Source organism: Martes martes (genome assembly GCF_963455335.1).
Source record: "Martes martes genome assembly, chromosome: 3".
Lineage (NCBI taxonomy): Eukaryota > Metazoa > Chordata > Mammalia > Carnivora > Mustelidae > Martes > Martes martes.
The window spans coordinates 169,679,897-169,695,193 of NC_137890.1; the positions used below are offsets into that span (position 1 = coordinate 169,679,897).

At 43.6% G+C, this 15,297-nt stretch overlaps 1 protein-coding gene across 4 annotated transcripts in view; it reads right to left on the reverse strand.

The window, feature by feature from the left end:
- SMARCAL1 (SNF2 related chromatin remodeling annealing helicase 1) overlaps nucleotides 1-15,297 on the reverse strand; it is a 62,041-nt gene that overhangs the window by 6,252 nt on the left and 40,492 nt on the right. For all 4 annotated transcript variants that reach the window (XM_080798262.1, XM_080798263.1, XM_080798260.1 and 1 more), the window contains 3 exons: nucleotides 11,539-11,609; nucleotides 8,106-8,208; nucleotides 712-894 (listed from right to left, as the gene is read on the reverse strand). In XM_080798262.1, the coding sequence (XP_080654388.1) occupies nucleotides 712-894; nucleotides 8,106-8,208; nucleotides 11,539-11,609 (357 nt within the window). The remainder of the gene's footprint in view (nucleotides 1-711; nucleotides 895-8,105; nucleotides 8,209-11,538; nucleotides 11,610-15,297) is intronic.

The following is a 15,297-nucleotide window of genomic DNA, read 5'->3' on the forward strand; positions in this document are numbered from 1 at the left end:
GGGGTCGGGTGGCTCTTTAACACGGTAAGCCCTGTAATAAATAAGAAGGCCCAAGAGCATTGTTTCCACTATATATGCCTTCAGCCTCGAAGTCCACCCATCACGAAATAGTGCTCTGTGTGGCCAATGACATTTCTGCTGTCATAGCTCTCTGCTCAGGAGATAAGGCCAGTGGAACCCCCACGGCGGGCAGTTGCCCACTGGCCACATCGGCTAAGCAGCTCACAGTGACGGTTAATACAAACCCACAGGCTGGAAGGCCAGAGGCCTGGGCTGCGGCTGTGCGGCCACAGGCTCCTCTTCAGGGACAGCTGTGCACTCGAGCTATTGTGCCCCCTTTTCCTCACAGAGGGATGCCTCCTGAGATTCCTCCTGGCCTTCTAAAACTTCAGTATTCCCTTCATAAGATGGAGTTGATAATCCTACTACTTAGGAGACTGCCATGAACATCTAATGACCAGCCAACAGATGTGCGAGTCCTCATTTCTTTGAAGACTGACCCGTGGGAAGTAGAAACACATTTCTGAGGCCAAGACTGACCCGTGGGGAGCAGAAACACGTTTCTGAGGCCAAGCAGAAACGGATGGAAGACAAAACTAGTGCTGGGCACAGCTCCTGGAAACCCTGTCTGCCCCGACTGACACCCGCACCTTCCGCCCCACAACCACACGCCTGCGCACCTGGGGCATTCAAGTCCCCTGCGTCCCTTACCCCTGGATTCCAGAACAGCTCGGCGAACACCACCAGGTCAGCTGAGGTGAAGGTGAGGCCCATGTTGGCCGCGGTGATGGACAGCACGGCCACAGCGTGCTTCTCGAACAGCTGGAACTGTTGGCACAGGTCCTCGCGGTCAGCGGAGGAAGTCGAGCCGTCGATGCGGATGTGTGGCACGTGCTGCGGGGACAATGAGGGAAGTGAGGTGGGCTGCACCGGGGCGGAGGGCTCGGCAGCTGCGGCTCTGAGGACACAGCCACGCTGCCGTTCTGGCTCCGACCTGCCACAGCATCGAGTCCTCCCCTGACCCTGCTTTCGGAGCTGCTGGTCTTCTCATTTCTGATGGAAATTTGTGTCGAGAGACTTGCAGATTCCCATTAGTTTAAGCAAACATGCAGAGATTCCTTGCACATTGGGTCCACTTTCCCCCAGTGGTAGTATATTGTGAAACTATAGCATATCACAATATAGTATATTGTGAAACTATAGTATATCACAACCAGGAAATGGACTTTGATACGATGTACCAGTCTTATTCAGATGTCCTGTTTTACTTAAATTCATATGTTTGTATCCTACCAGTGCTATCACTCATGTGCAAGGAATCTCTGTCACAGTCAAGACACTAAAAAGTTAAGGGGCACCTGGCTGGCTCAGTCAGTAGAGAATGCGACTCCCGATCTTAGGGCTGTGAGATCAAGCCCGTGTTGGGCACAGAGCTAACTTAAAAAAAGAAAAGGGGTGCCTGGGTGGCTCAGTCAGTTAAGCATCTACCTTCAGCTCAGGTCATGATCCCAGGGCCCTAAAATCGAGCACTGAATCGCATTGGGCTCCCTGCTTAGCCTGCTTCTCCTTCTCCCTCTGCCTCTCTCCTTGCTCTGCTTGTGCTCATTCTCTCTGTCAAATAAATACATAAAATCTTTTTTTTTTTTTTAAGATTTTATTTATTTATTTGACAGAGATCACAAGTAGGCAAAGAGGCAGGCAGAGAGAGAGAGAGAGGAGGAAGCAGGCTCCCTGCTGAGCAGAGAGCCCGATGCGGGACTCGATCCCAGGACCCTGGAATCATGACCTGAGCCGAAGGCAGAGGCTTTAACCCACTGAGCCACCCAGGTGCCCCAAATACATAAAATCTTAAAAAAAAAAAAAAGAAAGAAAAGAAAAGAGACACTGAACAGTTCTAACACCAAAAGGATTCTTCTGTGGCCCTTTAAAAACCTGAGTTGAAGGCAGATGCTTAACCCACTGAGCCACGCAGGCGCCCCTATCACCGATCTATTTCTGCCAGGCACTCTCTTCTCAATGTATGTGATAATCTTTTAAACACAAAGTTTTATATCCTGCTTTTCTCCAATAAACACTATATTGTAAATAAACTAAATTATTAAGGTTTTCTAAAACATATTTATTAATGTCCGTATATTTCATTATGTGGCAATAGTATAATTTATCCAGTTGTGTATTCTTCATATTTGGGAGATTTTTTTTTGTTTTTTAAAGATTTATTTATTTGAGAGAGTGAGAGAGAGAGAATATAAGTGGGGGGAAGGGCAGAAGGAGAGAATCTGAAGCAGATGTCCTGCTGATCACAGAGACTGACTGGGGGCTCGATCTCACAACCCTGAGATCATGACCTGAGCTGAAACCAAGAGTCAGAAGCTTAACCAACTGAGCCACCCAGGTGCTTCATTTTCACTAAAAAAAGATGGGCTGGCGAACACCCATCAACAGGTGAATGGATAAAAATCATGGTATATGCATACAACAGAATATTACTCAGCAATAAGAAGGAATAAACTGATGACATGTGCAATAACAGATACGAATCTCAGAGTATGTTAAGAGAAATCAAATTTAAAAAAAGAGTACACACTGAATCATCCCACCTTTATATAGAGCCCTAAAAATGCAAATTAATTTAGAGTGACAGAACAGATCTGTGATGGCCTGGAGATAGGAGGGCATGCAGAAACAGGAGGGATTTCAAAGGGCACAAGCAAACTCCTGGGGCCAACAGACACATTCACTATGGGCTTGAACTCACAAGTCTGAGATCAAGATCTGAGCCGAGATTGAGAGTCAGATGTATAACCAACTGAGCCACCCGTGCCCCTTCACTGTCTTGATTCTTACCAAACTACACTCCACATGCAGTTCATTGCCTGCCAAGTATATCTCTATAAAGCTATTAGAATTAAAGCATTTTTAAAGGATAGATTAAAATAAACGTGTTCATGGTTCTTTGCCCATATTTGGTTATCTCCTTAGACTACACTACTAAAAATCAAAGTACTTTGACAAAGGGAGAGACTTAATTTAAGGATCCTGATATTATCGCCAAATTGCTTTCCAATAAGTAATATCTGAGCATGTCCAGCTTGCTGCACTGTTATCAATAGTAAGGGCTGCATATTTTTTCCCAAATCTTCTAGAAAGATTTATTTTTATTTATTTTTTATTATGTTATGTTAATCACCATATAGTACGTCATTAGTTTTTGATACAGAATTCCACGATTCATTGTTTGTGTATAACACCCAGTGCTCCATGCAATACGTGCCCTCCTTAATACCTATCACCAGGCTAACCCATCCCCCCACTCACCTCCCCTCTGAAACCCTCAGTTCGTTTCCTGGAGCCCATAGTCTCTCATGGTTCATCTCTCCCTCTGATTATTCCCACTTCATTTTTCCCTTCCTTCTCCTAATGTTCTCCATGCTATTCCTTATGTTCCACATATAAGTGAAACCATACAATAACTGTCTTTCTCTGCTTGACTTATTTCACTCAACACCCAAAAAATAGATAATCAAATCAAAAAATGGGCAGATGACATGAACGGACATTTCTCCAAAGAAGACATACAAATGGCTAACAGACACATGAAAAATGCTCAACATCATTAGCCATAAAGGAAATTCAAATCAAAACCACCTTGAGATACCACCTTACACCAGTTAGAATGGCAAAGACTGACAAGGCAAGAAACAAATGTTGGGGAGGATGTGGAGAAAGGGGAACCCCTTACACTGCTGGTGGAAAGGCAAGTTGGTGTAGCCATTTTGAAAACAGTGCTGAGGTTCCTCAAAAAGTTAAAAATAGAGCTACTCTATGACCCAGCGATTGCACTAATGGGTATTTACCCCAATGATACAGATGTAGTGAAAAGAAGGGCCATCTGTACCCCAATATTCATAGCAGCAATGTCCACAATAGCCAAACTGTGGAAAGAGCCAGGATGCCCTTCAACAGGCGAATGGATAAAGAAGATGTGGTCGATATATACAATGGAATATTACTCAGGCATCAGAAAGGATGAATACCCACCACTTGCATCAACATGGATGGAACCGGAGGGGATTATGCTAAGTGCTGCATATTTATAAAACCTCTGCTGATGTGATAGGTTAATTTTCATTTATTTGATTTTCAGTGGAGTTGAATCTTTTCATCTCAGGTTCTTAAAGGTTCCTGTGATCTCCACAAAGTTAAGAACGATGGATCTACATTATGTTTTATGGCTGAACAGGCTCTTATTTAACAGTATACCTACTGACAAACATTTAGGTTTCTAATTATTTACTATTATAAATAATAACATCACTAATCTTATAAATAAATTTTTGGTCTCATTATTTCCTTAGGATAAGTTCCCAGAAGAGGAGCTTGGAAAAATTTGAGTGTGCCTTAAGTTACTGCCAAATTGCGAGAAAAGGTACCAAATGTATGAACCACCCCCCACCATGGTCTAGCCACTGTGTATATGTGTGAAAGAACAGATCCATAGTTTTAGGTAATTTAAGTCAATTTTTTCCTTTGTGATTTCTTTCACTGTTTTTATGTGTAGAAAGTCATTCCCCACCCAGTGATCAGCTATACATTCATCTATAGTTTCTTCTAACGCTTTATGGTCTTAATGAGCTTTGGTTTGTCTGAAATTTAATAAATAGTGAAGCTGAGTTTCATTTAAGTATTCCACCCAATTACTTAGTCAATTACCCAAACTTTATTTGTTGACTAAATTAAGCCTAATTTTTGATGACTCCTTGATTATACTTTTTTTTAATACTACAGGGCTATTCAACTAAAGAGTTATTAATACTAAAGAGGGCTATCCATTCTATTCCACCCTTCTGACCACCATTTCTTGGACTAGCATGGCTGAGTTTTATAACAGATTTTAATATCTGGAGGTACAAGTCTATCAACATTTTTCTTCTTTTTCAAACTTGTCTTAGATAGCTTTCCTCCTCATTTTTTGAGACTCCTTTAGCATAATAATATAAGGTTCCTTCCCTTAAAATACCCAATTGGCATTTTTATTTGAACTGAGTTAGACCTACAAATTCATTTGGGAAGGACCAGTATTTTACAGTGTTTGCACTGGAGCATGGCCCAAGTCCCTCCAATTCATCAGTCTCTACACTCTCTACACTTTTTGGTGAGGTGCTTTATATGTTTTTGTTGCTCTGAATTTGATCTTGTTTTCCACTGTATTTACTAATTAGTTATAGCTGGTACATTAAAAAAGCTATTTATTTTAGTATATTTATTTGGAATCTAGGCACCGTATTAAACTCTTACACATTTTGATAGTTTTCTAATTAACTGTCTTGAGTTGCTTGAATATAGTGACAGCTCTGATTTTTCCTTTCCAGGGATTATAGCTTTTAATTCCATTGGCTGGCTTCCTGGATCACAGCATATACAAAATTCAAACCCAGGTGTATTAATGAACCACCTCTAAAGTTCTCAGGAAAAAAAAAATCACAGGAAAAAATCTTTATGACCTTAAGTAAGGAAAGATTTCTTAACCCAATCGTAAAAATTAAAAACCATACAGGAAAAACTAATAAACTTGAAATGTATTTCAGTTATAACAACGAAAGCAAAAATTAAACTTTGCTCAATAAAACTTCAACAAAACAAAAAGAAAAAAAATGTTAACTGCTAGATATCCAAAATTTATAAAGAATATTTCCAAATCAATAAGAGAAAGATCATCTAACAGGAAAACAGGCAGAATATTTATAGAAGACAGCCTGAAATCACCACTAAACATACAAAAGGACACAATTGTTAGTGGTAGTCAGGGAAATGCAAATGAAAATAAGAATGAGCTGAGATTTCATTTCACTGGCTTGGCAAAAGTAAAAAGTCTGATTAATACTAAGTGTTAGTGAGCACTCAGAACAGCAGGAATTTCCAAATGCTGTTGGTGCGATTAAAAATGTGAATTACCGGGACGTCTGGGTGGCTCAGTTGGTTAAGCGGCTGCCTTCGGCTCAGGTCATGATCCCAGGGTCCTGGGATCGAGTCCCACATCGGGCTCCTTGCTCAGCAGGGAGCCTGCTTCTCCCTCTGCCTCTGCCTGCCTGTGCTCGCTCTCTCGCTCTCTCTATCTCTCTGACAAATAAATAAAATCTTAAAAAAAAAAATGTGAATTACCGCACCTTGTGGAGAAATCTGACAATACCCAGTAGAGCTGAAGACAAGCCTATCCAATGGTTATGCAAGATCACGCCTGGACATGCCCACATGCATATACATGCATGTACGTGTGCAGGGACACACATGTATGTGACAGTATTCATATAACAGTAAAAACTGTAAGTAAAATTCCATGTCTCTCACCAGGAGAATGGATAAACTGTGCTACAGTTACCCAATGAGATCCTATTCTGCAGTTATGGTGGATGGCCTATAGTTATAATACTACACAGAAAAATCTCAAAAATAACATGGAGCAAAAAGGTAAATTTCAGGATACTCACACTACGCTGCCATTTACGTATGTTAAATACATAGAGGAGACTATATATTAAGAATACATACTTTTAGAATAAAGTATGACAACATGGAGAAAAGGACTGGAGACAGTGGTTACATCTTGGGGGGAGGACAGAGAATGAATTAGAGGGCTGCAGAGGGGCCTACGTATGTTATTACTTAACATACACACTTTGAAATAAATATAGCAAAACACTTAATTTATTAAATCTGGGTGGAGAACACGTAAGTGCCTGCTGTATGTTTCTCTGTACTCCTCTCTATGTTTGAAACATTACAGGGGTGCCCAGGTGGCTCAGTCGGTCAAGCTACCAGTTCTTGATTTTGGCTTCGGTCATGACCTTAGGGTCATGGGATCGAGTCCTGTCTCAGGCTCTGCATTCAGATTCTCTCTCTTCCTCTCCCTCTGCCCCTCCCCTACTGCACGCATGCACACACATGCTCTCTCTGAAAGAAATAAGTTAAGAAAGAAAGAAAGAAAGATTGATCACATAAAATGTAGTAAAAGATGAAGGAAGTCAAAAAGCAATTTATGGGACATCTGGGTGGCTCAGTGCGTTAAAGCCTCTGCCTTCAGCTCAGGTCAAGCTCTCAGGGTCCTGGGATTGAGCCCCGGATCCGGTTCTCTGCTCAGCAGGGAGCCTGCTTCCCCCTCTCTTTCTGCCTGCCTCTCTGCCTACTTGTGATGTCTGTCTGTCAAATAAATAAATAAAATCTTAAAAAAAAAAAAAAGCAATTTATGGTCCTAAATTTAACCAAAAATGAAAAGGGAGGTAAAAATACGATGTGTTTAAACTGTCCTGATTTAATTCTACATGCAGAAACTGGTGAAGATTGGGCATTTCCATAACTGTTACAACTTCATGAGTTTTGTTTATTTGATGTGTTTCGTTTTAATGAACATCCTTGGAAATCCTTCTGGACATTTTTCATTCAATGTAGTAAGGGCCACAAACTCTGTACTGAAGTCTGCATGTAGCCCATATAGAATTAATAAAGCCACTTTGATGGTGCTAAGGAAGAACAAGAGGAAGAGAGGAGGGTATTCATGCAAATACTTGTTTCCACACAAGAGAATTTCTGCTACCTCCTTTCTTGACAATCTTGTACTTACTTACAGAGTCATGAAAGAGCCCCTGGTCCCATCTTTTTTTTTAAGATTTTATTTATTTATTTGACAGACAGAGATCACAAGTAGGCAGAGAGGCAGGCAGAGAGAGAGGAGGAAGCAGGCTCCCTGCTGAGCAGAGAGCCCGATGTGGGGCTCGATCCCAGGACTCTGGAATCATGACCTGAGCTGAAGGCAGAGGCTTTAACTTACTGAGCCACCCAGGCGCCCTGCAGTGGATCCTTGTTCTTAAAGCAAGGCTCCAGCGCTATCTGTAGAGGGCAGGGAAGACGTTCAAGGACACTGCTGGGGACTATTCTAGTCCCTAGTGTTGTTCTACAAGCAAGAATTCTTCGGATAGTCTTCAGCAATGTTTCTGGAAACATCACCTCACTTCTTTGGTTCAGACCTGCCCTCAACCTGCTCAGAACAACTCAGCAGCCGACACACAAACAACAGAAGCATCCTGTGTTGAATTCTGAAGGGAACTTACCTTTCTCTCAAGCTCTCTTGTAATCGCACTCAGGACTACCTTGTGGTGTGCGAACACTAGAAACTTCTCTCTCCCACTTTCCAGCAGGTCCAGGATATACTCACTGCGTTGGACAATGAGAGCACAATAAATTTAACATATACTTGTCCAGCTGAAATTATTCCACTGCATCTTTACCAGACACCTTCGAGGTAGCTGCTCTCCCCTGCCCTTTCCCTCTTTCTCTGAGAGCTGACCTCACACACCCCTTCCCCTCAGGCCAAGTCACCTGAGTAGCAGCAGCCAAATTCAGAGCTGCTCTGTGCAGAAAGAGTTCTTCCCTGCTTTTAAGTCATCTCCTATATGCAGATAAATCAAAGTATCGTTCCTTTTTATGTGTCTCTATTATGTTACTGAAAGTTTCTTACTATCTGGGATCACAGAAGATATGTACCAGTTTTCACTTTTGCTGCTACTATCAATGTAATGTGTTTTCAATACAAATTGAAATGTCGCCTAAGAACTGAAAATGTCTAGGCAGGGGATTACGGGACTTTAGACAGTAATCAAATTTCTGGAAGTGTAATATTGAAACATAAGTAATAGTACTGAGGAGATACTCGGGGAAAGCTCCCCAGCTTCCTCACACAGTGGATGGCAAGCTACAGGGCCACCAGCTAAATGGGTGGTAAGGGAATTTTTTTCTGAGGCAAAGGAAGATGGAGTGAAGAACCTTATTTGCTTGCTCTTTATTCTCTCCTTGATTTACTTCCTTCCTGCATCACTGTTTTTTCTTAACTTCCCACCCCCATCTTTAGCCATGGCCTTGAAGGAGGGCAGCTATGCCAGGCCCTGGAAGGGGTGGGGATCACCCAGTCGGCGGACTCTGATGGCTTCCCTGGGATTAAGGCCCTGCAGGAGGTTCACAGTCCCAGGACAGGTCACTGTTCCCACACAGGCAACGGGCAGGTAAGCCTCCTTGGACACAAACAGTAGGTCCAGGATATAGTCACTGCATTTGACAAGAAGGACTCACTTGGCCGGAGGTGATCCTCACACGTGGGTGTGTCTGGGCACAGAACAGACACTACCCTCCTTGGAGAAGGACAAATCTCAAAGGTTTCCTGTCAGGCAGGTGGTGACCCATCCTCTAAGCATCTGAGAGTTATTTTCAAGCAACACTATGGCCAACCAGGGAATGGATTTGAGTTCAATCTGTGAATAGTTGGTACTAATAGAATCTACTTTAATTAGTTTGAGAGACATAAAATTTGCCATGATATAAGCAAGAAAGTTTATTGCTACAGCATCAAAAAGTCACAAGGCCATAAAATCAAGTTGGACAGCTCATTAACAACTACAGGTCCCAGTCTTCCTAGTTCCTCTCTCCCCTCTACATCTCAGATGCGGCTTTATTATTCCTATCCTTCCCAAGTCCCTAAGTTACCAGGCTGGAAATATCTGCCTACCACAATACCACTGGCTTTTATATCAAAAGATGCCCATTAAAATGAAAACAAGACAGCAAAAAGGGGAAGAAAAACAATTAGCAGAGGAAATTGGGGTTTTAAGATTTATAATCTAATTTCCACTTAAGAGTTATGTGACTTTGAGGCCCAGAGACATACATGAAATTTACTCTATCTCTGAATTTTTAAAAATGGGGCCAGTTTGACTTATTTGACTGATCTCATAAAGAGGCTGTAAGTGTGAAATGAGTTAGCAGATGTCACAACTGGTTGGAAATTAGAAAGCACTATACTATTTATCATGGAATTTTGAAAAAGTATGGGCAAAGTATGTTATAGATGGAATTTTACACCCCCCCCCCAAATCTTGTTGTAATAATAACCCCAAGGTGAGTTTATTGTGAGATGAGACCTTTGGGAAGGGATAAGGTCACACAGGCAGAGCCCTCATGAATGAAATCAGTGTCCTTATCAGACACCCCTCCACAGCCCAAAGAGCACCCTCGCCCCTTCTGTCAAAGAGGACAGGGCGAAGATAGCTGTCTGCAAGCCAGGAAGAGGGTCCCCACCAGATACCACATCTGCTGCTGCCTTGACCTTGGACTTCTCAGCCTCTAGGAGCGTGAGAAAAAAATTCTGTTGCTCAAGCCACTCAGTGTATGGTATTTTTGTTATAGCAGCCTATACACACTAAAACAAGGTAGCACCCAAGTTTATTTACGAGGTGGCAGAATGGCCAGAATTAAAATTTCTAAGAGAAATGGGTGGTTCTGGGCCCAGCACTCAGTAGACCCTGAATTTTGTAGGTCATGAGCAGAGAGCGCGAGGGAAACGGATCACACCCTTGCCATCTGTTTTTCAGCAGCTCGTGAGAAATGGGTTGGTGGGGGCAATTCTGATGAGTTTCGGAGAGAGAAGTTTCCAGGTTGTAAAACCACATCTGGAGTTCATTAGTCTCCTAACTGTCTCATAAATGAAAAGGGCAGTGCCCCGAGGGTGAAGGAGAGCTGGCCAACATTCAGCAGTCTTTTTGGGGTGTGGGGATCTTAGATTTGAATCATGTGGTGAGTGTACTCTCTTACTGTATTTAGGGGTGCAGAGGGAGAGGCCAGAGAGGCTGGGGGATCTGGAGGCTGAGTGAGAGGGTGGGATGGGCTGTGTGTGTCTCAATTTATCCACATATCTTGGTCCCCACAGCCAAGCTGGCACCGCTCAACCCACGCTAAATTCATTTTCATTGTAATTAAATCACTTGGACCATTATCCTGCCAGAGTCTCACATGAATGTTAAACAATAAAAAATCAGGCAAATGCACGTCATGAGAATTGCCTCAAGTTTCTACCACAGTGAATATTTGAACATGAGTGGGTTTTTCCTTTCTTTGAGAAAGGCAGACAATTTTTCAAGTCAGTGAATACATTTAAGAAGAGGAATTATGACTTCAGCCTTAGTGTAGAAGGCGGAAGGAAAACTTCAGTGTGACAATGGCCCCTTGCCCGTATCTTTTGAACAAACTTTGACAGTTGCCTTTTTATGTAGGTAAATAATGGCTGAAACATAAAGTCTTTGGAGAATACCAGAGACTCCCCATAAGGCAGCCTTCTTGGTCTTCCACGAAACCCCTCACTTGTGTCTCTAGGCAAATGACCACAGGTTTCCTACTAAGGGGAAAAGCTCACTTTAGTGTTTGGCCAGCCCTACCCTCCTTGCTAAGGGGCGGCAGCTCTAGACTACTGGTTAAGACAGGAGCTCTCGGAGACCCCAAACTTGACTGGCAGTGCTCCCCTGACAGGCCTCGCTCTGTGGCTGAGGAGGCTACGCTGTCCTGAACTTTATACCAAAGGCAGCTAGAATTCTAGGCTCTGATCCTTTCTTACAGAGCAGCAAAACCATTCTGGCAGATTAAGGTAATAGGTATTTCTTTTTAAAGACGAGAGAGAGACAGAGTGTGGGAGAGAGAAGTCGACACTTGGTGGCCACTTACATGACAGATGGGATTTTAGCTTCAGCTGTTCTGTTGAAGAAGAGAAGGAGGGCTTCTTTCTGCTGCCGTTTCTGTAGAAAGAGAAGTCTCGGGTTGAAAGTCTCCCAGTCTGTGAACCCTGGGATGAGCTAATGTAACTACCACTGCCTGGAGCTTTACAAATCCTAATGCCAGTTATCGGAGCTGAGAGACCCTGACTTATCCACTCAGTTGAATCAAGCCACAGGAGCTGTAGAGACTCTAGTGTGTCACTGGAGACATGGCGGTGCGGGTACCCTGTCATCTCCCAGGAACTGCTGAGAACAGCCAGTGAGACCAGCAACATGAGAACCCTCAGGAAAGGTGTCTCAGCCATGCTCCACCATCCACACAGGCCCAGAGGATCAGCTGAAATGCTGTGAACCACTTTCTACAGCCGGCTGACAGCTTACACACGACACTGGCCCAAGCTGCTTTCTGCCTCCCCTTTTTCTTCTGCCACGTTGTGTCCATACCCAACTGACAAAGCTTCCTTCTGTCCAAGACTTACGGAATTAGTAAGTTACTAGTCTCTTCTAGTAACATCTCAAAACCATTATTCACTTGTTTTTTGGCCTGGCTCCCATGTTAGGTCATTGACCTTCCAGAAGAAACCATGGTTTTTGTTTTGTTTTGTTTTAAGATTTTATTTATTTATTTGACAGACCAAGATCACAAGTAGGCAGAAAGGCAGGCAGAGAGAGAGAGAGGAGGAAGCAGGCTCCCTGCTGAGCAGAGAGCCCGATGCAGGGCTTGATCCCAGGACCCTGGGATCATGACCTGAGCTGAAGGCAGAGGCTTTAACCCACTGAGCCACCCAGGCTCCCCAGAAACCATGTTTTCCTTACAGTTGGCATCTAAATAAATACTAGTCAAGGACGCTAGCACAGGAGACACACAAACAGTTTCACAATATTATGAGAGAACATTTACTATCACTCTGGGCCCCCAGAGATGACAGTCACCCTTACCATCACTGCTAGCGTGGCTCTCTCCTTCCACTAGCAAGTGTGGATTACAGATGCCCCTGGGGTCTGGTGAGGCCACTGACTGACATGATAGCTCCTTCATGTAACACAGAAGGGAACCCAGTTATAAAATCTGTGGCTCTGAAGCCAGGCTGCACCTTAAACAATAAATACCCCAGGTGGTGGGACAAGCTGCTTGGTCCAAACACCTTCCCGCCTCCCACCAGTGTCCTTCCTCGAGGACCTGATGAGAAAGAAGGAAGATAACCTGCAACCACAGAAAGCTGGGGGACCACCACCAGGCTAGTGGGGCCACGTCATTGTTGTGGCAGTGGTGGCTGCCTTGTGACAGAGGTCCAGCTGAAAAAACGTCCTGAGAACTCTTGTTGGAGATGCGACCCCATGACAGTGTGTTTTAAACTCTTTCTCCGCTACAGATCCAGTGTAGACTCTGATGAAGCTCTGGACACACACGACTCTTCCCTTCTGCACGAAGAGCTCACAGGTGCATTCACGTCTCCTTTAAGGGTCCCTCACAGCAGGCCAGGCCCTCTAACATAATGTGCTCCCTGGTAGGATACACCAAAGGGACAGAGCCAGGCTCCCTGGCGCTGACCTCACCCGCACTGGGCATGCCTCAGGGAGAGTCGTCCTGTCTTCACACTGACTCCCGTGCCCTTCGGAGTGAGGTCTTTCCCTCTCACCCTCACTCGCTCCCTCCACACCTGCTAAGCAGAGAAGGAGAGGGCGGAACAAACAGATGGTCGAGTGGCGGAAAGAATGCTGAGAAACCTTGCCTGTTTGAGATTAGCCATTGAGCGTGGATGAGGTGTGGGGATCAAACCCCCTGTCACACTCGGCTGCGGGGTCGGTCTGCGGGGCACCTGTGGGGATGCTTCCAAGTGTGCCCAGCCCTGGGGCACAGTAACCCACTCCTTCATGTCTCCCCTCACCATAGAGTCCATCTTCATAAATTCCTATGGAAGCTGCTTTCTCAGTGTTTGGTTACTTCGAATAGGGAGATGATAACCCAAATGGCCAACTCAAAATTACTGCCATAATTCTAATATGGCCATGGGAGAAAAACACATATTGTGCTTAAAAGGAACATTTAACAACACAGAGAAGTGCTCAGGATGGAGTTTTGTAAACTGTTTTCCTCCCCACCTGATAGATGTTTATAGGGTATCAATTCTGCTTTTAAAAATGTTACTTATTATATACGTAAATTATACCTACATCTATGTATAAGTGTATATGTAAATAATGCATAGTTTAAAACAAAATATACATACATTTATAGAAAAACTACCCAAATGACAGATGCCAAAATTATATGATATAAAAGACAGGTGACTCTTGTTCACAGTACAGCAATAAGAAACACTTAACCAATGTTTCTTTTAAGTACTTTTCTTCACCTTTCAGATTTTATGCAATACACAGCTATTTTAATGTAGGAGAGATCAATAGTTTTATCTTAAAAAAAAAAAAAAAACCAAACTCCCCAAAACTGAGTAGACACAATACTACTGCATTAATGATCTCACTTCTTTTGCCAGCCACAGGCCAGGAAATTTCAAATAACCTGTGTTCTTTGTTCCTAGGCTTTTACTAAATTAGATCCACTGGGGTTTTGAATTTATTTTTTCTGCTGGAATTTGAATGCATTGTCAAACGGCAGAAGGGTGAACTGATACTGTCACCAGAAGTCTGCGCGGACTTGTTCTATTTTTCTGTTCCTGGTCTTGCTGATCAAAAAATTACTATAGACAAAAGAGGATTAGAGTCAGCTTTTCTTAGCCTGTGAAGAGATAGCTATTATTTCGGCTGAAAATAAGAAAGAGCTTTCGTTGTACATTATATTTTATAAATGGGCCGCTTCACCTTGGCTTCTGTGATTAAAAGCTTTTGAAACAATGTCTTCCTCCAGATGGGAAGGTGGGAGGGAAGGAAGAACCGCCCATTTCAGCAGCGCTGCACCGGGACTACCACCACCCGCAACTCGGCAGGGAAACTTGGGCTACAAACTAACTTAAAAGTGGGAGGGGCAACTTTCTGTAGATTCACAGGCTTTCCTGACTTGCCTAAAACCATAAAACCACCAACCCCCATTTTCGCTTTTTCAACTCAGGACTTCACAGCCAGTCCCCAGTGGAAGGGGTAATACCCCAGTGGAAAGGGTGTCAAGGGCTACCTAGCCGGACTCCCAGCTGACACCAGCTCCCCATCCTGAATTCAGGGAGGGTGTTGCCTCTGATCAGATCCACAGTAGACAGATGTACTACATCAGCGGCTTTGGAGGAAGAAAGGTTCTGGTGGTCCAAAGGGCAAAGCTCCGAAATTCATTTTCTACTTGGATGTTGGATCATAAAAATGAATTGACATTAAAGAACACAAAAGGGAACCAATTTATTAAGGACTTATCGGAAATAATCTAGTATCTGGCTTCAGCATCACACCGCAGGTCATCCGTACTGACTCAGTTTCTCTCTTTTAGGAACCAACTCCTAATTTTCCCAAGATGCCAAGGAAACGGCAACTCCCAAGCACTGGGCTGAGAAGAGCTCAAGGCTCTATCTCTGCTGGAGTCTTGAATTCCACTGCAATCGAGGTTTTTCATAATCTGCACAACAGTGTATGACTCAGGGGAGAAGAAGCAGAGAGAACAATCACCCAGCAGGAGGGACTCAGAGCGACTTATGCTGCCCTTGGGGACTTCTCCAGTGCCAGGTCTATGAGGCACATTATGGCTCCCCTTTTTAGGTTAGGA